The sequence below is a fragment of the Zonotrichia albicollis genome, chromosome 26, assembly GCF_047830755.1.
Source record: "Zonotrichia albicollis isolate bZonAlb1 chromosome 26, bZonAlb1.hap1, whole genome shotgun sequence".
Taxonomy (NCBI): domain Eukaryota; kingdom Metazoa; phylum Chordata; class Aves; order Passeriformes; family Passerellidae; genus Zonotrichia; species Zonotrichia albicollis.
Genome location: NC_133844.1, coordinates 8,063,724 through 8,082,741, shown reverse-complemented (window position 1 = coordinate 8,082,741; position 19,018 = coordinate 8,063,724). Strand labels below are relative to the sequence as shown.

General features: G+C 68.6%; 1 protein-coding gene across 1 annotated transcript; it reads left to right on the top strand.

Moving 5' to 3' along the window:
* The first annotated feature begins 1,223 nt into the window (after nucleotides 1–1,223).
* On the top strand, nucleotides 1,224–18,170 carry NPC1L1 (NPC1 like intracellular cholesterol transporter 1). The gene is made up of 17 exons (XM_074559124.1): nucleotides 1,224–1,534; nucleotides 3,321–4,843; nucleotides 6,105–6,205; nucleotides 6,288–6,460; nucleotides 7,757–7,885; nucleotides 8,522–8,704; nucleotides 9,238–9,352; nucleotides 9,907–10,034; nucleotides 10,406–10,543; nucleotides 11,392–11,481; nucleotides 12,148–12,338; nucleotides 12,422–12,549; nucleotides 13,923–14,043; nucleotides 14,159–14,214; nucleotides 14,947–15,097; nucleotides 16,693–16,806; nucleotides 18,014–18,170. Exons 1-17 carry the CDS (start codon nucleotides 1,481–1,483, stop codon nucleotides 18,033–18,035), a joined length of 3,417 nt encoding a protein of 1,138 aa, XP_074415225.1. The 5' UTR covers nucleotides 1,224–1,480; the 3' UTR covers nucleotides 18,036–18,170.
* Nucleotides 18,171–19,018: the final 848 nt, after the last annotated feature.

Genomic DNA, 19,018 nt, shown 5'->3' with positions numbered 1-19,018 from the left:
CGGGCTGGGCGCGGTGCCAGGCGGGTGCCAGGGACGCTGCTGTGGGCAAAGGTGCCAGGGCAGTGCCTCGTTATCTGTGCCCGTTATCTGTGCCCCCGATTGTCCCAAGGCCGCCAGGCCATAAACAGCGGGACAGGGACACCCGGGGGTGGCACCGATGGCATCGGGGGTGGCACCTCTGGGGGCACTGCAGGGACTGGCACGGGCTGGGGGTGGCACCGGGAGCCGGGGGGGGAAGGGGGGGCGGGTGTGGCACTGCCCCACCCTGGTGGCATCGGGGACAGGCGGGCACCGGGCAGGGACAGAGGGCACCGGGTGGCACTGGGAGGGCACAGCACTGGCACACAGGGATGGCACAGACCTGGCACACGGGGGTGGCACAGCACTGGCACACTGGGATGGCACCAGGATGGCACTGGCACGCTGGGATGGCACAGACCTGGCACACTGGGATGGCACTGGCACACTGGGATGGCACAGCACTGGCACACAGGGGTGGCACAGCACTGGCACATGAGAATGGCACTGTCACACTGGGAGGGCATAGCACTGGCACACTGGGATGGCACTGGCACACTGGGATGGCACCAGGATGGCACTGTCACACGGGGGTGGCACAGCGCTGTCACACGAGGCTGGCACGACGCTGTCACATGGGGATGGCACCAGGATGGCACTGCCGCTATCAGGATGGCACTGTCATACAGGGCGTGGCCCTGGCACCGCCGGGATGTCACCGGGACAGAGGGCACCGTGCTGACCCTGGCACCGCCGGGATGGCACCAGGATGGCTTTGGCACCGCTGGGATGGCACCAAGGTGGCCCTGGCACCGCCGGGATGGCACCAGGATGGCCCTGGCACCGCCGGGATGGCACCAGGATGGCTTTGGCACCGCCGGGATGGCACCAGGGTGGCCCTGGCACCGCCGGGATGGCACCAGGATGGCCCTGGCACAGCACACCCGGGCATCAGCCCCGGGATGTGGCACTGCCACTGTCACGGTGCCCGTGGGTGACGTCCCTGTGCCACCCGTGCTCCCCAAATCTGCACCCATGGGTGCCCCCGATGCCACCCTGGTGCCACTCTCTGCCCCCCTGTACCCCCAAATCCCCATTTTCTCCCCATTTTGGTGCCCATCGATGCCACCCCCCGCTCCCAAACCCCCGATTTCTCCCCATTTTGATGCCACCCCGAGCTCCCAAATGCCCGTTTTCTCCTTATTTTGGTGCCCATCGGTGCCACCCCGCTCTCTCAAACCCCCGTTTCGGTGCCCATCGGTGCCACCCCGCGCTCCCAAACCCCCGTTTCCCCCGTTGCGGTGCCCGCGGGTGCCACCCGTGCCCGCCCCGCCCGGGCCGATCGATCGATCGGGTTAATGATCGATCCGCGCGGGGCTGATTGGCCCCGGTGCCATCAGGCCAGCGCTGCCCTGCCCGCCCTTAAAGGCGCGGCTGGCACGGGGGGCACAGCGGTGCCAGCATGGCCGCCCCCCTGGCACTGCCCGGCGCCCTCCTGGCCGCGCTCCTGGCACTGGTAGGGACGGCGACACCGCGGGTGGCACGGGGAGGGCACGGGGCGGGCACGGGGGGTGGCACCGGAGCGGGGGCTGAGGGTGGCAGAGTCAGGGAACACCATTGTGGTGCCCACCTGGTGGCATTTGGGTGGCAGAGCCGGGAGGGCACGGGTGTGGTGCCCACCTGGTGGCATTTGGAAGGTTTGGGGGTGGCAGAGCTGGGGGACACGGGTGTGGTGCCCACCTGGTGGCATTTGGGTGGCATTTGGAAGGTTTGGGGGTGGCAGAGCCGGGAGGGCACGGGTGTGGTGCCCACCTGGTGGCAGAGCTGGGGGTGCCATTGTGGCACCCACCGGGTGGCACTCGGGAGGTTTGGGGGTAGCACAACCGAGGGACACCAGAGCCGTGCCCACCTGGTGGCATCTGAGGGGCTGAGGGTGGCACAGCCGGGGGGACGCGGGTGTGGTGCCCACCTGGTGGCATTTGGGTGGCACTCGGGAGGTTTGGGGGTGGCAGAGCTAGGGGACACCGGAGCTGTGCCCACCTGGTGGCATCTGGGGGGCTGGGGGTGGCAGAGCCGGGGGGACGCGGGTGTGGTGCCCACCTGGTGGCATTTGGAAGGTTTGGGGGTGGCAGAGCTGAGGGTGCCATTGCGGTGCCCGCTTGGTGCCATTTGTAGGGCTGGGGGTGGCAGAGCTGGGGTGGCACCGGTGCTGTGCCCACCGGGTGGCATTTGGGAGGAGCTGAGGGGCACACTCAGGGCTGTGGTGCCCTTTGGGTGCCCATTGGGTGCCCATAGTGTGACATGAAGAGGTGGCAGAGCTGAGGACACCGTTGTGGCACCCATTGGGTGGCATCTGGGTGGCATTCAGAGGTGGCAGGGTGGGGACACCCCTTGGTGCCCTTTGGATGCCAGTCAGGGCTGATGTGCAGGAGCTGGGAGTGGCAGAGCCGCTCCTTGTGGTGCCCTCGGGTGGCACCCGGTGACAGCTGGGTGGCACCGGGGAGACTGAGAGTGGCAGAGCAGGGGGGCACCTCCATGGTGCCCATCAGGTGCCACTTGGGTGGCATTTGGGGAGCCTGGGGGTGGCAGAATGTGGGACACTGCTGTGGTGCCCACTGGGTGACATTTGGGTGGCATTTGGAGGAACTGGAGGTGGCAGAACGTGGGCACAATGTCCTGGTGCCCTCTGGTGCCATCTGGGTGTCATTGGAGGACCTGAAGGTGGCAGAGCTGTGGGTACAATGTTGTGGTGCCCATCAGGTGCCACTTGGGTGCCATTTGGGGCAACTGGGGTGACCTTTGGGTGCCATTTGGAGGAACTGGAGGTGGCAGAGCCATGGGGGCACTGCTGTGGTGCCCGCTGGTGCCATTTGGAGGACCTGGGGTGGCAGAATGGAGGGGACACCTCGGTGGTGCCCGTTGGTGCCCTTTGGGTGCCATCTGGGTGTGGTTTGGAGGAACCAAAGGTGGCAGAGCCATGGGCACACTGGTGCCCTTTGGGTGCCATTTGGACCAACTGGGGTGGCAGAACGTGGGCACAATGCCGTGGTGCCCTTTGGGTGTCGTTGGAGGACCTGAAGATGGCAGAGCCATGGGGGCACTGCTGTGGTGCCCATTGGGTGCCATTTTGAGGACCTGGAGGTGGCAGAATGTGGGCACAATGCCGTGGTGCCCACTGGTACCATCTCGGTGTGGTTTGGAGGAACCGAAGGTGCCAGAGCTGTGGCGACACCTCCTCGGTGCCCACCAGGTTGCCCTCAAGGTGCCACCACGGTGCCACCACCCCGTCCCTGTGCCCGCAGGCGTCACCGTCGCTGACCCCCGTGCACCAGGCCGGCGTCTGCGCCTTCTACGGCGAGTGCGGCAGCAACCCCGAGGTGAACACGTCGCTGGTGCCCTCCAAGGTGCCATGCCTGTCCAACACGCCGGCGCGGGTGGCACAGGGGGCACTGCTGGCCCTGCTGCGCTCGGTGTGCCCCGAGCAGGCGGGCGGTGACAATGCCACCTCGGCGCGGGTTTGCTGCAGCTACGCCCAGCTGGTCTCGCTGCGCCTCAGCGTGGAGCTGTCGGGCGCCGTCCTGGCACGGTGCCCGTCGTGTGCCCGCAACTTCGCCAACCTCTACTGCCACAACATCTGCAGCCCCGACCAGAGCCTGTTCACCAACGTCACCCGCGTCGCCAACTACACGGCGGTGCCCGGTGCCCAGGCCGTGCTGGAGTACCAGCTCTTCTACCGCAGCCGCTATGCCGAGGCCGCCTTCGCCTCGTGCCAGAACGTGCGGATGCCCGCCACGGGCGGCTATGCCATCTCCACCATGTGCGGGCGCTACGGTGCCCAGCTGTGCACGGCCCAGCGCTGGCTGGACTTCCAGGGCGACAAGAACAACGGGCTGGCACCGCTGCAGATCGACTTCCAGCTGCTGCCCAACGGCTCCGAGCCCGGCCAGGGCATCGCCCCGCTGGACGCGCCCGTCTGGGGCTGCGACCAAGCGCCCGACGCCGAGCAGGAGCCGTGCTCGTGCCAGGACTGTGCCCAGGCGTGCCCGCCCGTGGTGCCGCCCGCCGACCCGCCGCCGCCGTTCCGCATCGGCCGCGCCGACGGCGTGCTGGTCATCTGCGTGCTGCTCTTTGCCGGCCTGGCGCTGGCGTTCCTGGTGGCAGCGCTGTGCCGCCGGGGCAAGGCCGAGGTGGCAGCGAAGCCGCGTGCCCGCGGGCGCTCGCAGCGGGTCAGCGACGCCTGGCAGCGCGGCCTGGAGCGGGCGTTCCGCCGCTGGGGCACCCTGGTGGCCACCTGGCCGCTGGCCGTGCTGGCCGTGGCCGTGGCCGTGGCCGCGGGGCTCTCGGCCGGCTTGGTGACCCTGCAGCTGACCACGGACCCCGTGGCGCTCTGGTCGGCGCCTGGCAGCCGTGCCAGGCAGGAGAAGGAGTTCCACGACCGCCACTTCGGGCCCTTCCTGCGCACCAACCAGGTGATCGTGACGGCGCCCGGGCGCCCGGGCACCACGGCCTACGACTCGGTGGTGCTGGGCACCAAGAACTTCAGCGGGGTGCTGGCGCAGGACGTGCTGCTGGCGCTGCTGGAGCTGCAGGAGGAGCTGGCGGGCACCACGGCGTGGGCAGCGGGCACGGGCAGGAACGTCAGCCTGCAGGACGTGTGCTATGCCCCCCTGAACCCCACGGCGCCCGGCGTGGGCGACTGCGCCGTGTCCAGCGTCACGCAGTACTTCCAGAACAACCGCAGCCGCCTGGCACTCCGCGGCTGGCAGCAGGATGGCAAAGTGCAGGGCGCCGTCGACTGGCACGACCACCTCATCTACTGCGTCAAGTGGGTGCCGCGGGCGGGGGGCACAGTGGGGCGTGGTCACTGTGGGGTGCCCAGGGTGGGGTTCGGGTGGCACAAGGGGTGCTGGACATGGCGTGGTGCCCAGCTGTGGGGCTGGGGTGGCATCTGTGGGTGCTGGACATGGTGGGGTGCCCATGGGGTGCCCAGCTGTGGGGCTGGGGTGGCATCTGTGGGTGCTGGACATGGCATGGGGGACTATGGGGTGCCCAGTTGTGTGACTGGGGTGATGTCCATGATTTGGTGCCCGTGGGGTGCCCAGGTGTGAGGCTGGGGTGGCATCTGTGGGTGCTGGACATGGCATGGGGGACTATGGGGTGCCCAGTTGTGGGGCTGGGGTGATGCCCAGGGGGCTCTGCCCATGATTTGGTGCCTGTGGGGTGCCCAGCTATGGGGTTGGGGTGATGCCCATGTGGGTTTGGGGTACCACCCGCATGTCCCCCATCACTGTTAGGTGCCTGCCCATGGGTTCAGGATGCCACCTGCATCCCCCATGCCATCCGGGGTGCCAGGCCGTGGGTTCAGGGTGCCACCTCTGTGTCCCACATCACTGTTGTGGTGCCAGGCCGTGGGTTCAGGGTGCCACCTGCATCCCCCATGCCAGCCGGAGTGCCTGCCCGTGGGTTCAGGGTGCCACCTCTGTGTCCCCATCACTGTTGTGGTGCCAGGCCGTGGGTTCAGGATGCCACCTCTGTGTCCCACATCACTCTGGGGTGCCAGGCCGTGGGTTCAGGATGCCACCTGCATCCCCCATGCCATCCGGGGTGCCAGGCCGTGGGTTCAGGGTGCCACCTCTGTGTCCCCCATCACTCTGTGGTGCCAGGCCGTGGGTTCAGGGTGCCACCTCTGTGTCCCCATCACTGTTGGGGTGCCTGCCCATGGGTTCAGGGTGCCACCTGCATCCCCCATGCCATCTGCAGTGCCAGGCCATGGGTTCAGGGTGCCACCCACGCATCCCCCATGCCATCCGGGGTGCCAGGCCGTGGGTTCGGGGTGCCGCCCACGCATCCCCCATCACTCTGTGGTGCCTGCCCGTGGGTTCAGGGTGCCACCTGCATCCCCCATGCCATCCGCAGTGCCAGGCCGTGGGTTCAGGGTGCCACCCACGCCTCCTCCGTGCCAGCCGGGGTGCCAGGCCGTGGGTTCAGGGTGCCACCCACGCCTCCCCCGTGCCAGCCGGGGTGGCAGCAGGGCCGGGGCCGGGCGGGCACAGCCCCCGCTGACGGCCCGGCCGTGTCGCCGCCAGCTCCCCGCTCTCCTTCAAGGACATCACGGCGCTGGAGCTGAGCTGCATGGCCGAGTACGGCGGGCCCGTGTTCCCCTACATCGCGCTGGGCGGATACCGCGGTACGGGGCGTTCGGGGCTCCCGGGGCTGTCCCCGCGCTGTCCCCGCGCTGTCCCCGCGCCGTCACCGCCGTGTCCCCGCAGAGTCCGAGTACACGGAGGCCGAGGCGCTCATTGTCACCTACTCGCTGAACAATTTCCCCGCGGGGGACCCGCGCCTGGAGTGGGCGCTGAGCTGGGAGCGGCAATTCCTGAGCGTGGTGCGCGACTTCCAGCGGCGCCACCGCCACAACCTCTCGGTCACCTTCATGGCCGAGGTGGGCGCCGTGTCCCCTGCGTGTCCCCTCTGTGTCCCTGGGTGTCCCCTCCATGTCCCTGGGTGTCCCCTCTGTGTCCCTGGGTGGCTGTTGTGTCCCCTCTGTGTCTCCTCCGTGTCCCCTCTGTGTCCCTGCGTGTCCCCTCCGTGTCCCCTCTGTGTCCCTGGGTGGCTGTTGTGTCCCCTCTGTGTCTCCTCCATGTCGCTCCGTGTCCCTGCGTGTCCCCTCCGTGTCCCCTCTGTGTCCCTGCGTGTCCCCTCTGTGTCTCCTCCATGTCGCTCCGTGTCCCTGCGTGTCCCCTCCGTGTCCCCTCTGTGTCCCTGCGTGTCCCTTCTGTGTCTCCTCCATGTCCCTGTGTGTCCCCTCCGTGTCCCTGGGTGGCTGTTGTGTCCCCTCTGTGTCCCCTTCCTGTCCTCTCCGTGTCCCCTCTGTGTCCCTGTGTGCCCACCATGTCCCCTCCCATGTCCCTGTGCCCTCCGTGTCCCTGGTGTCACCCGTGTCACTGTGTCCCTTATGCCTCCTCCATGTCCCTTCCATGTCCCCAGTGTCCCCTGGTGCCCCTGTGTTTGTGGTGTCACCCGTGTCACCCTGTCCGTATTGGCCTCAGTGCCCCCCGTGTCCCCTCCATGCCCCTGGTGCCCGCAGTGCCCCCAATGTCCCCTCCATGTCCTCGGTGTCCCCATTGTCCCTGTGCCACTTCCATGTCTCCTCCATGTCCTCAGTGTCCCTGTGCCCCTTCTGTGTCCCCAGTGTCCCCCATGCCCGAGATTCCCCCAGGGTCCCCCACGTCCCTGTCCCCCATCTATGTCCCCATGTCCTCTCCATGTCCCCAGTGTCCCTGTGCCCCCCGTGTTTGCGGTGTCACCCGTGTCACCCTGTCCGTATTGGCCTCAGTGAACCCCGTGTCCCCTCCATGCCCCTGGTGCCCGCAGTGCCCCCAATGTCCCCTCCATGTCCCCAGTGTCCCTGTCCCCTTCTGTGTCCCCAGTGTCCCCCACGCCCTCGGTTCCCGCAGTGTCCCTGTCCCTCCTCTATGCCCCCGTGCCCCCCGGTGCCCTCGGTGTCCCCCGTGCCCCCGGTGCCCCCGGTGCCCCCTACGTCTCTGTCCCTCCTCTATGTCCCCAGTGTCCCCATGTCCCCAGTGCCCTTTGTGCTCCTCGTGTCCCCCTGCCCCTGGTGCCCGCAGTGCCCTCCCTGCCCCTGTCCCGCCTCTATGCCCCCGTGCCCCCCGTGCCCCCCGTGCCCCCCGGTGCCCCCGGTGCCCTCGGTGCCCCCTCAGTGTCGCGGTCCCCTCAGCGCTCTCTGGAGGACGAGATCAACCGCACGAGCGGGGAGGACATCCCGGTGTTCGCCGTCAGTTACCTGCTGGTGTTCGCCTACATCGCGCTGGCCCTGGGCGAGTACACGGCCTGGAGGAGGGTGCTGGTGAGCGGGGGCACCGGGGGGCACCGGGAGGGGCACGGGGACCTGGTGAGCGGGGGCACCGGGGGCACCGGGGGGCACCGGGAGGGGCACGGGGACCTGGTGAGCCCGGGGGCACTGAGAGGGGCACGGGGACCTGGTGATCCCGGGGGCACTCCGGGGTGGTGGCAGCGGCCCGGGAGGGTTCAGGGATGCCAATCCAGGGGTGCCCACCCGGGAGTTCTGACCCGCGGTGCCCACCCAGGGGTGATGACCCAGGGGTGCCAATCTGGGGGTGCAAATCCAGGGGTTTCGGGGGTGCCAATCCGGGAGTTCTGACCCGCGGTGCCCACCCAGGGGTGCTGACCCAGGGGTGCCAATCTGGGGGTGCCAATCCAGGGGTTCCGGGGGTGCCAATCCGGGGGTGCCAATCCGGGGGTGCCAATCCGGGGGTGCCAATGCGGGGGTTCCGGGGGTGCCAATCCGGGGGTGCCAATGCGGGGGTTCCGGGGGTGCCAATCCGGGGGTGCCAATGCGGGGGTTCCGGGGGTGCCAATGCGGGGGTTCTGACGGCGGTGCCCACTCGGGTGTGCCAATGCGGGGGTTCCGGGGGTGCCAATGCGGGGTTCTGAGGGCGGTGCCCACCCGGGGTGCCCGCAGGTGGAGTCCAAGGTGACGCTGGCGCTCGGGGGCATCGTGGTGGTGCTGGGGGCCGTGCTGGCCGCCATGGGGCTGCTGGCGCTGCTGGGGCTGCCCTCGTCCCTCATCATCATCGAGGTCGTGCCCTTCCTCGTGCTGGCCGTGGGCGCCGACAACATCTTCATCTTCGTGCAGGAGCTGCAGGTGGGCACGGGGGCACCGGGGGCATAGGGGGCACTGGGGGGCATCGGGGGGCATCGGGGGGAACTGGGGAATGGGGGTGTCATTGGGCACAGGGGCACCGGGTGGCACTGGGGGGCATCGGGGGGCACCGGGGGGCATCGGGGGGAACTGGGGAATGGGGGTGTCATTGGGCACGGGGGCACCGGGGGGCATCGGGGGAAACTGGGGAATGGGGGTGTCATTGGAGATGGGGGCACCGGGGGCACCGGGGGCACGAGGGGGCATCAGGGGGAACTGGGGAATGGCGGTGTCATTGGGGATGGGGGCACCGGGGGCACCGGGGGCCACCGGGGGCATCGGGGGGAACTGGGGGATGGGGGTGTCATTGGGCACGGGGGCACCGGGTGGCACTGGGGGCATCAGGGGTGGGGGCACATTTCAGGACAGGGATCCCCACCACGGGGCAAGGCTGGCATTTGTGGGCACGGGGGAGTTTGGGGTCTGGGGGTGCCCTGGGTGCCCCCGGGTGCCCCTGACCCCCCCCGTGGCAGCAGCAGTCGCAGCGGGAGCCGGGCGAGACGCGGGAGCAGCACCTGGGGCGGGTGCTGGCACAGGTGGCACCGAGCATGCTGCTCTGCAGCCTCTCCGAGACCATCTGCTTCCTGTTCGGTGAGGAGCGGGCACCGCGGGCACCGCGGGCACAGGGGGCACGGGGACACGGGGGGCACAGGGGGCAGCTGGGGATGGAGGTGTCACAGGGACATGGGTGACATGGGGGGCACAGGGAGCGCAGGGTGGGCACAGGGACATGGGGGGCACAGGGGGCACAGGGTGGGCACAGGGATATGGGGCATGCAGGGGGTGCAGGGAATGGGGGGCACAGGACATGGGGGGCACTGGGTGGGCACAGGGACATGAGGGACATGGGGGGCACAGCGGGCCCAGGGGATACAGGGACACAGAGGGCACGGGGGGCACTGAGGATGGAGGTGGCACGGGGACATGGGAGGCACGGGGGTGGGCACAGGGTGGGCACAGGGACATGGGGGACAAGGGGCACGGGCCGAGGGGTGTGGTGCGGTCGGGGGGGCTGGCACGGGGTCCTGGTGACACCAAGGGGGACCCGGGGGTGTCCCGGTGACCCGGGGGGTGCCAGGGATGCCCGGTGCCCCGGGGGGTGCCAGGGGCTCTCCGGTGACCCAGGGGGTGCCCGGGCCCCGCAGGTGCCCTCTCGTCCATGCCCGCCGTGCGCACGTTCGCCCTGACGGCCGCGCTCGCCATCGCGCTGGATTTCGTGCTGCAGATGTCGGGATTTGTGGCGCTGGTGGCGCTCGACAGGCGGCGACAGGAGGTGGCACCGGGGGGGGCACGGGGTGGGACCCCAGGGTTGGTGAGAGGGTCCCTACAGTGGGTGAAAGGTCCCCAAGGTGGGCATGGAGACCCCAGGGTGGGCAGGGGGTGGGCAGGGGGATCCCAAGGTGGGTGTGAGGATCCCCAGGGTGGGCACAGGGTGGGTGAGAATGTCCCTAGGGTGGGCACAGAGTGGTGGGTGAGGGTCCCCAGACAATGCCCAGGGTGGGCGAGGGTCCCTGGGCTGGGTGAGGATCCCCATGCAGTGCCCAGGGCGGGCAGGGCACACCCACAGGTCACGGGCGGGCTGTGGAGGAGCTGTGCCAACCCCGCCGTGCCAACCCCGCCGTGCCAACCCCGCCGTGCCCCCAGGCCGGGCGCTACGACCTCTGCTGCTGCTGCGGGACGGGCGAGGGGGGCACGGCCAGGGCGGGCCGGGGGCTGCTGCGCCCCTTCCTGGAGCGCTGCTACACCCCCGTGCTGCTGCACCCGCTCGTGAGACCGGCCGTGGTGAGGGCACGGGGGACACGGGGGCATTGGGGGCACGGGGGGCATTGGGGGCATTGGAGGCATTGGGAGCACGGGGGGCACAGGGGGCATTGGGGGCATTGGGGGAATTGGGGGCATTGGGGGAATTGGGAGCACGGGGGGCATTGGGGGGCATTTGGGACAATGGGGACAGTGGGGGGCATGGGGGGCATTGGGGGAATTGGGAACATGGGGGGCACAGGGGGCATTGAGGACAATGGGGGGCATTGGGGGCATGGGGGACACGGGGGGCATTGGGGACAATGGGGGGCATTGGGGGCATTGGGGGCGTTGGGGACAATGGGGGGCACAGGGGGCATGGGGGGCATTGGGAACATGGGGGGCACAGGGGGCATTGAGGACAATGGGCGGAATTGGGGGCACGGGGGGCATTGGGGACAATGGGGGGCATTGGGGGCACGGGGGGCACGGGGGGCATTGAGGGAATTGGGGACAATGGGGGGCAATGGGGGGCAATGGGGGGCATGGGAGCAGGGGGAGGCATTGGGGGCACGGGGAGCATTGGGGACAATGGGGGGCACGGGGGGTATTGGGGGCACGGAGGGCATTGGGGGCATGGGAACAAGGGGGGCATTGGGGGGCATTGGGGGAATTGGGGGGCATTGGGGGCACGGGGGGCATTGGGGAAACCGGAGGGATTTGGTGTTTTGGGGGGACACCAGAGTTCTGTGAGGGCTTTGGGGGTCTCAGGGGGTTCTCGGAGGTTTTGGGGGTGACACAAGGGGGCCGTGGGGGGTTTGGGGGTCCCGGGGGGGTCTCTGGGGGGGTTTTGGTGCCCGGGTCCCTGAGCAGAGCCCCCTCCCCCCCAGGTGCTGCTGTTCCTGTTCCTGTCCTGTGCCGGGCTCTTCCTGCTCTTCCACGTGTCCGTGGGGCTGGACCAGGAGCTGGCACTGCCCGAGGTGGGCACAGGGGTGGCACGGCCCTGTATGGGGGCACACGGGGAGGCTGGGAGCCCTCTGTGCCCCTCAGTGTCCCTTTGGGCCCTGTGCCCCCTCTGTGCCCCTCAGTGTTCCTTTGGGCCCTGTGCCCCCTCTGTGCCCCTCAGTGTTCCTTTGGGCCCTGTGCCCCTTTTCCCCCTCTGTGCCCCTTTGAGCCCCCTTTGTGCCCCTCAGTGTCCCTTTGGGCCCTGTGCCCCCTCTGTGCCCCTCAGTGTTCCTTTGGGCCCTGTGCCCCCTCTGTGCCCCTCAGTGTCCCTTTGGGCCCCTGTGCCCCTTTTCCCCCTCTGTGCCCCTTTTCCCCATCTGTGCCCCTTTGAGCCCCCTTTGTGCCCCTCAGTGTCTCTCTGTACCCCCTGTGCCCCTTTTCCTCCTCTGTGCCCCTCAGTGTCCCTTTGGACCCTGTGCCCCTTTTCCCCCTCTGTGCCCCTTTGAGCCCCCTTTGTGCCCCTCAGTGTCTCTCTGTACCCCCTGTGCCCCTTTTCCCCCTCTGTGCCCCTTTTCCCCCTCTGTGCCCCTCAGTGTCCCTTTGGGCCCTGTGCCCCTTTTCCCCATCTGTGCCCCTTTGAGCCCCCTCCGTGCCCTCTGGGGCGCCTCACGGGTGCCCCCTCTGATGCCATCTGTGCCCAGGACTCGTACCTGCTCGAGTACTTCTCGGCCATGAACCAGTACCTGGCCGTGGGTGTCCCCACCTACTTTGTCACCACGGGCGGCTACAACTTCTCCTCGGAGAACGGCACCAACGCCATCTGCTCCAGCTCGGGCTGCGACACCAACTCGCTGACGCAGAGCATCCAGCTGGCCACGCGCTACCCCAACGTGTGAGTGCCCACCCGCGGGCACCCCCGGGAGCCCGGCTGGCAGTGCCCGGCCCCTGCCAGCCCCTCCTGTGTGCCCTCCGCAGGTCCTACCTGGCCATCCCGGCCACCTCGTGGCTGGATGATTTCCTGGACTGGCTGAACCCCATGGTGCGCTGCTGCCGCATCCACATGAGCGGGCAGCACCAGGGCGAGTTCTGCCCCTCCACCAGCAGTGAGTGCGGCTGGGGGCACCGGGGGGCACCGGGGGGCACCGGGGGGCACCGGGGGCCAGGGGGTGGCAGCTGGGTGGTCATGGCGTGGCCATTGGGTGCCCACCATGGGAGCCGTTGGGCGGCCATTGGCTGCTCATCATGGTGGTCATTGAGTGCTCATCATGGTGGTCATTGAGTGCCCACCATGGTGGCCATTGGGTGACCATTGGGTGGTCATGGGGTGGCCATTGAGTGCCCATCATGGTGGTTGTTGGGTGACCATTGGGTGGTCATGGGGTGGCCATTGAGTGCCCACCATGGTGGCCATAGGGTGACCATTGGGTGGTCATGGGGTGGCCATTGGGTGCCCACTATGGGAGCCATTGGGTGGCCATGGGTGCTCATCATGGTGGTCATTGAGTGCCCATCATGGTGGTTGTTGGGTGACCATTGGGTGGTCATGGGGTGGCCATTGAGTGCCCACCATGGGAGCCGTTGGGCGGCCATTGGATGCTCATCATGGCGGCCATTGGGTGCTCATCATGGTGGTCATTGAGTGCCCACCATGGTGGCTGTTGGGTGGTCATGGGGTGGCCATTGGGTGCCCACCATGGGGGCCATTGGGTACCTACAATGATGACCATTGGGTGCCCATTGAATGCCCACTGGCTGTCCATTGGGTGTCCATTGTGTGCCCACCACAGTGGTCATTTGGCATCTACTGTGATGCCCACTGGGTACTAGTTTGGTGCCTGCTATGATGGCCACCATGTGCCCTTTGTGTGCCTGTGATGGTGCCCAGTGGGGTGAGCGGTGTCCGGTGCCCACACTGACCCGTGTGTGCCCACAGCTGACCCCGCGTGTGTGCCCACACTGACCCCGCGTGTGCCCGCACTGACCCCACGTGTGCCCATGGTGGTGCTCGGTGTCCGGTGCCCGCACTGACCCCGCGTGTGCCCACACTGACCCGCGTGTGCCCATGGTGGTGCCCCATGTCTGGTGCCCACACTGACCCGTGTGTGCCCACACTGACCTTGCGCGTGCCCATGGTGGTGTCCGGTGTCCGGTGCCCGCACTGACCCGTGTGTGCCTGCACTGACCCATGTGTGCCCGCACTGACCCTGTGTGCCCACACTGACCCCACGTGTGCCCACACTGACCCCGCGTGTGCCCGTGGTGGTGCCCAGTGTGCGGTGCCCGCACTGACCCGTGTGTGCCCACACTGACCCTGTGTGCCGACAGCTGACCCGTGTGTGCCCATGGTGGTGCCCAGTGTGCGGTGCCCGCACTGACCCGCGTGTGCCCGCACTGACCCGTGTGTGCCCGTGGTGGTGCCCAGTGTCCGGTACCCGCACTGACCCTGTGTGCCCACACTGACCCTGTGTGCCCACAGCTGACCCCAGCTGCGCCCTGGGGCAGTGCCTGAAGCGGCTGCGCCGCCCCACGGACGAGGAGTTCCAGCGGTTCCTGCCCTGGTTCCTGCAGGACCGGCCCACCCTGCAATGCCCCAAGGGGTGAGTGGCACCATGGTGGCACCGGGGTGGCACCACCCTGGGTATCCCCTGACCCTGTGTCCCCTCTGGCTGTCCTGCGTGTCCCCCATGTCCCCTGACCCCCCTGTCCCTGCAGTGGCCTGGGCGCCTACGACACCTCGGTGAGCATGGACGACAATGGCACCATTCTGGGTGAGTGAGGGTGGCACGGGCACGGGGGCTGGGCTGACCACTGCCTGCCAGGGTGACCACTGACCACTGCAGACCACCCTGTGGTGCCCATTAGTCCCAGAGTGACCACTATCCCCATGGTGCCCACTGTCCTGTAGTCCCCACTGACCACAAGGGTGCCCACTGCCCCCCTGGTGCTCACTTCCCCTGTGGTGCCCACTGCCCTGTGGTGATGGTGCCCCCGTGGTGCCCACTACCCCCAGAGTGCCCACTGCCCCCATGATACCCATTGCCCTGTGGTACCCACTGTCCCCAAGTGCCCACTGTCCCCAAGTGCCCGCTGTCCCCAAGTGCCCACTGTCCCCGCGGTGCCTGCTGTCCCTGTGGTGCCCACTGCCGTCATGGTGCCCACTACCCCCAGAGTGCCTGCTGTCCCTGGAGTCACCACTGCCCCCATGGTGCCCCCTGTCCCTGTGGTGCCCATTGTCCCCAAGTGCCCGCTGCCCCATGGTGCCCACCGCCCCCGTGGTGCCCACTGCCCCGTGCTGACATTGCCCTTGTGGTGCCCACTGCCCCGGGCTGACATTGCCCCCGTGGTGCCCACTGCCCAATGGTGCCCACCACCCCGGGCTGACATTGCCCCCGTGGTGCCCACTGTCCAATGGTGCCCACTGCCCCGTGCCAATATTGCCCTCGTGGTGCCCACTGCCCAATGGTGCCCACCGCCCCGTGCTGACGCTGCCGTGCCCGCAGCCACCCGGTTCATGGCGTACCAGCGCCCGCTGCGCACGTCCCAGGAGTACACGGGTGCCCTGCGTGCCGCCCGTGCCCTGGCAGAGTACATCACGAGCACCCTGCGCGCCGTGCCTGGCACCGACCCCGACTTCCAAGTCTTCCCCTACACGTGAGTGGCACTGCCAGCCCAGGGGGCACAGGGGTGCCCGGTGAGGGGGGGCAGGTAGCGGTGCCCAGGTCAGGGTGCCCGGTTTGGGGTGCAGGGGGTGCCCCAGTGCCCTTGTTGGGGGTATCAAGGGGGTGCCCCAGTCAGGTGTCACTGTGGGTGCCCAGGTCAGGGTGCCCGGTTTGGGGTGCAGGGGGTGCCCCAGTGCCCCCGTTGGGGGTCATGAGTTGGCGCCCCAGTGAGGGGTGCCCATTCCAGAGTGTTGGGGGTGCCCCAGTGCCCTTGTTGGGTGCCCATACCAGGATACCCAGTGCCCATTTTGGGGTGCCCAGTGCCCATTTTGGGTGCCCATTCTGGGATCCCAGTGCCCATTTGGGGATACCCAGTGCCCATTTTGGGGTGCCCGGTGCCCGTCCCCGGGTGCCTGGTGCCCCAGCCGGTGCCAGCGCGATGCCACCCCACAGGGTGACGTACGTGTACTACGAGCAGTACCTGACGGTGGTGCCCGAGGGGCTGCTGACGCTGGCACTGTGCCTGGTGCCCACCTTCGGCGTGTCCTTCCTGCTGCTGGGCATGGACGGGCGCTCCAGCCTGGCCACGCTGCTGACCATCGCCATGGCACTGCTGGGCACCGTGGGCTGCATGGCGCTCTGGGCAGTGCCCTACAACGCCGTGGCACTCATCAACCTGGTGGCGGTGCGGGCACGGGGGCAGCGGGGCACGGGGCATGGCACGGGGGGTGGCATGGGGATGTGGGGCATGGGGCATGGCACGGGGGGTGGCACGGGGGGTGGCATGGGGATGTGGGGCACGGGGACAGCGGGGCACGGGGCATGGCACGGGGTTGGCACGGGGGACAGAGAGGGAAATGGGGCACGTGGGGTGGCACAGGGACAGCGGGGCACGGGGCATGGCACGGGGGGTGGCACGGGGATGTGGGGCACAGGGGACAGTGGGGGCATGGGGCATGGGGGGTGGCACAGGAACATGGGGTGGCACAGAGACACAGGGCACACTGAGTGGCATGGCATAGAGACCTGGGGTGGCACAGGGACATGGGGCACAGGGCACAGGGGGTGGCACAGGGATGTGGGGCACATTGGGTGGCATGGGGACATGAGGCCCGTTGGGTGGCATGGGGATTTGGGGTGGCACAGGGACATGGGGGATATGGAGTGGCACTGAGCATGTGAGGTGGCACAGGGGGTGGCTCTGTGGGCACTGGGGGTGGCAGCAGGAGCTGGGACATATGGGGTGGCACTAGGGTGGCTCTGTGGGCACTGGGGTGGCTCTGTTGGCACAGGGTGGCTCTGGTGGGCACAGGGGGTGGCTCTGTGGGCACAGGGGGTGGCTGTGTGGGCACAGGGGTGGCTCTGTGGGCACAGGGTGGCTCTGGTGGCACAGGGATGGCTCTGGTGGCACAGGGGTGGCTGTGTGGGCACAGGGTGGCTCTGTGGGCACAGGGTGGCTCTGGGGACACAGGGGCTCTGTGGGCACGGGGTGGCTCTGGTGGCACAGGGGTGACTCTGGTGGCACAGAGGTGGCTCTGTGGGCACAGGCGGTGCCCGGGGTGCCAGCCCAGCCCGGTGTCCCCACAGGCCGTGGGCATCTCGGTGGAGTTCGTGTCCCACATCACCTGCGCCTTCGCCCGCAGCCGCCAGCCCACGCGGGTGGCACGAGCCAAGGAGGCCACTGTCACCATGGGCAGCAAGGTGGGCACGGGGACACTGAGGGACAGGTGGCACCGAGGGACCCCAAAGTGCCCTGGGACTGGGGGGTGGCACTGGGGGGTGGCACCATGGCACCTCCTGGGCTGGGGGTGGCACCGTGGGACCTTTCGGGGTGGGAGCTGACACTGGGGGACCCCGAACCCTCCTGGGCTGGGGGTGGCACCAGGGGACCCAAACTGTCCTGGGTGACACCACAGCAGCTTTTGGGACTGGGGGATGGCACCGTGGCACCTCCTGGAGCTGGGGGGTGGCACCATGGCACCTCCTTGGGTTGGGGGTGGCACCGTGGGACCTTCAGGGCTGGGAGGTGACACTGGGGGACCCCAAACGCTCCTGTGGGTGCGGGGGGCACTGTGGGATTCCCTCCTGGGCTGGGGGTGGCACCAGGGGACCCCAAACTCTCCTGGGTGACACCACAGGAGCTTTTGGGACTGGGGGGTGGCACCGTGGGACCTTCTGGGTTGAGGGTGGCACCGTGGGACCTTTTGGGACTGGGAGGTGACACCGCGGGTCCCCAACCCCTCCCGAGGCTGGGGGTGACACTGGGGGATCTCCTGGGGCTGGGGGTGACATGGTGGGACCCCAAACTCCCCTGGGCTGGGAGTGGCACCGTGGGATCTTTTGGGACCAGGGGGTGGCACCGTGGGACCCCAAACTCTTCTGGGACCGGGAGGTGACACTGGGGGACCTCCTGGTCTGGGCGGTGTCACCGCGGGTCCCTGTCGGGGTCGCTGTCCCTGTGTGGGGCGGTGTCACCGCGGGTCCCTGTCGGGGTCGCTGTCCCTGTCGGGGCGGTGTCACCGCGGGTCCCTGTCCCCGTCGGGGCGGTGTCACCGGGGGTCGCTGTCCCTCTGTGGGCGGTGTCCCCGCGGGTCCCTCTCAGGGTCGCTGTCCCCGTCGGGGCGGTGTCACCGCGGGTCCCTGTCCCTGTCGGGGTCCCTGTCCCTGTCGGGGTCGCTGTCCCGGTGTGGGGCGGTGTCACCGCGGGTCCCTCTCAGGGTCGCTGTCCCTGTCGGGGTCGCTGTCCCTCTCGGGGCAGTGTCACCACGGGTCCCTGTCGGGGTCGCTGTCCCTGTCGTGGCGGTGTCCCCGCGGGTCGCTGTCCCGGTGTGGGGCATTGTCCCCGCGGGTCGCTGTCCCTCTGTGGGCGGTGTCACCCAGCGCGGCGCTGTCGCCGCTGTCCCCGCAGGTGGTGGCAGGGGTGGCCATGACCAACCTGCCCGGCGTGGTGGTGCTGGCGTTCGCCAAAGCGCGGCTCGTGCAGATTTTCTTCTTCCGCCTCAACCTCATCATCACCCTGCTGGGGCTGGCGCACGGGCTCGTGTTCCTGCCCGTGCTGCTCAGCTACGTGGGTACGGACAGGGGACAGGGACAGCCCTGGGGACAGGGACACCGGGACAGCCCTGGGGACAGGGGACAGCCCTGAGGACAGGGATAGGGACAGGGACAGGGGACAGCCCTGGGGACAGGGACACGGGGACAGCCCTGGGGACAGGGACACCGGGACAGGGACATCCCTGGGGACAGGGACACGGGGACAGCCCTGGGGACAGGGACACCGGGACAGGGACATGGGACAGCCCTGGGGACAGGGACAGCCCTGGGGACAGGGACACCGGGACAGGGACAGGGGACAGCCCTGGGGACAGGGATAGGGACAGGGACAGGGGACAGCCCTGGGGACAGGGACAGGGGACAGCCATGGGGACAGGGACAGCCCTGGGGACAGGGACACGGGGACAGCCCTGGGGACAGGGACACCGGGACAGAGACACCCCTGGGGACAGGGACAGTGTCACCTCTGCCAGGACAGGGACATCCCTGGGGACAGGGACAGGGAACAGGGACATGGGGACAAGGACAGACACCCCTGGGGACAGGGACAGGCACACTGGGACAGGGACACCCCTGGGGAGAGGGACAGGTACCACAGGACAGGGACAGGGACAGGGTTACAGCAGGACAGGGACACGGGAACAGGGACAGTGTCACCTCTGCCACGACAGGGACATCCCTGGGGACAGGGACAGGGACACTGGGACGGGGACACTGGGACAGGGACGCCCCTGGGGAGAGGGACAGGATTACAGCAGGACAGGGACACGGGGACAGGGACAGTGTGACACCAGGACAGGGTTCCACCAGGACAGTGTCACCTCGGGCATGAGGACAGTGTGACACCCCTGGGGACAGG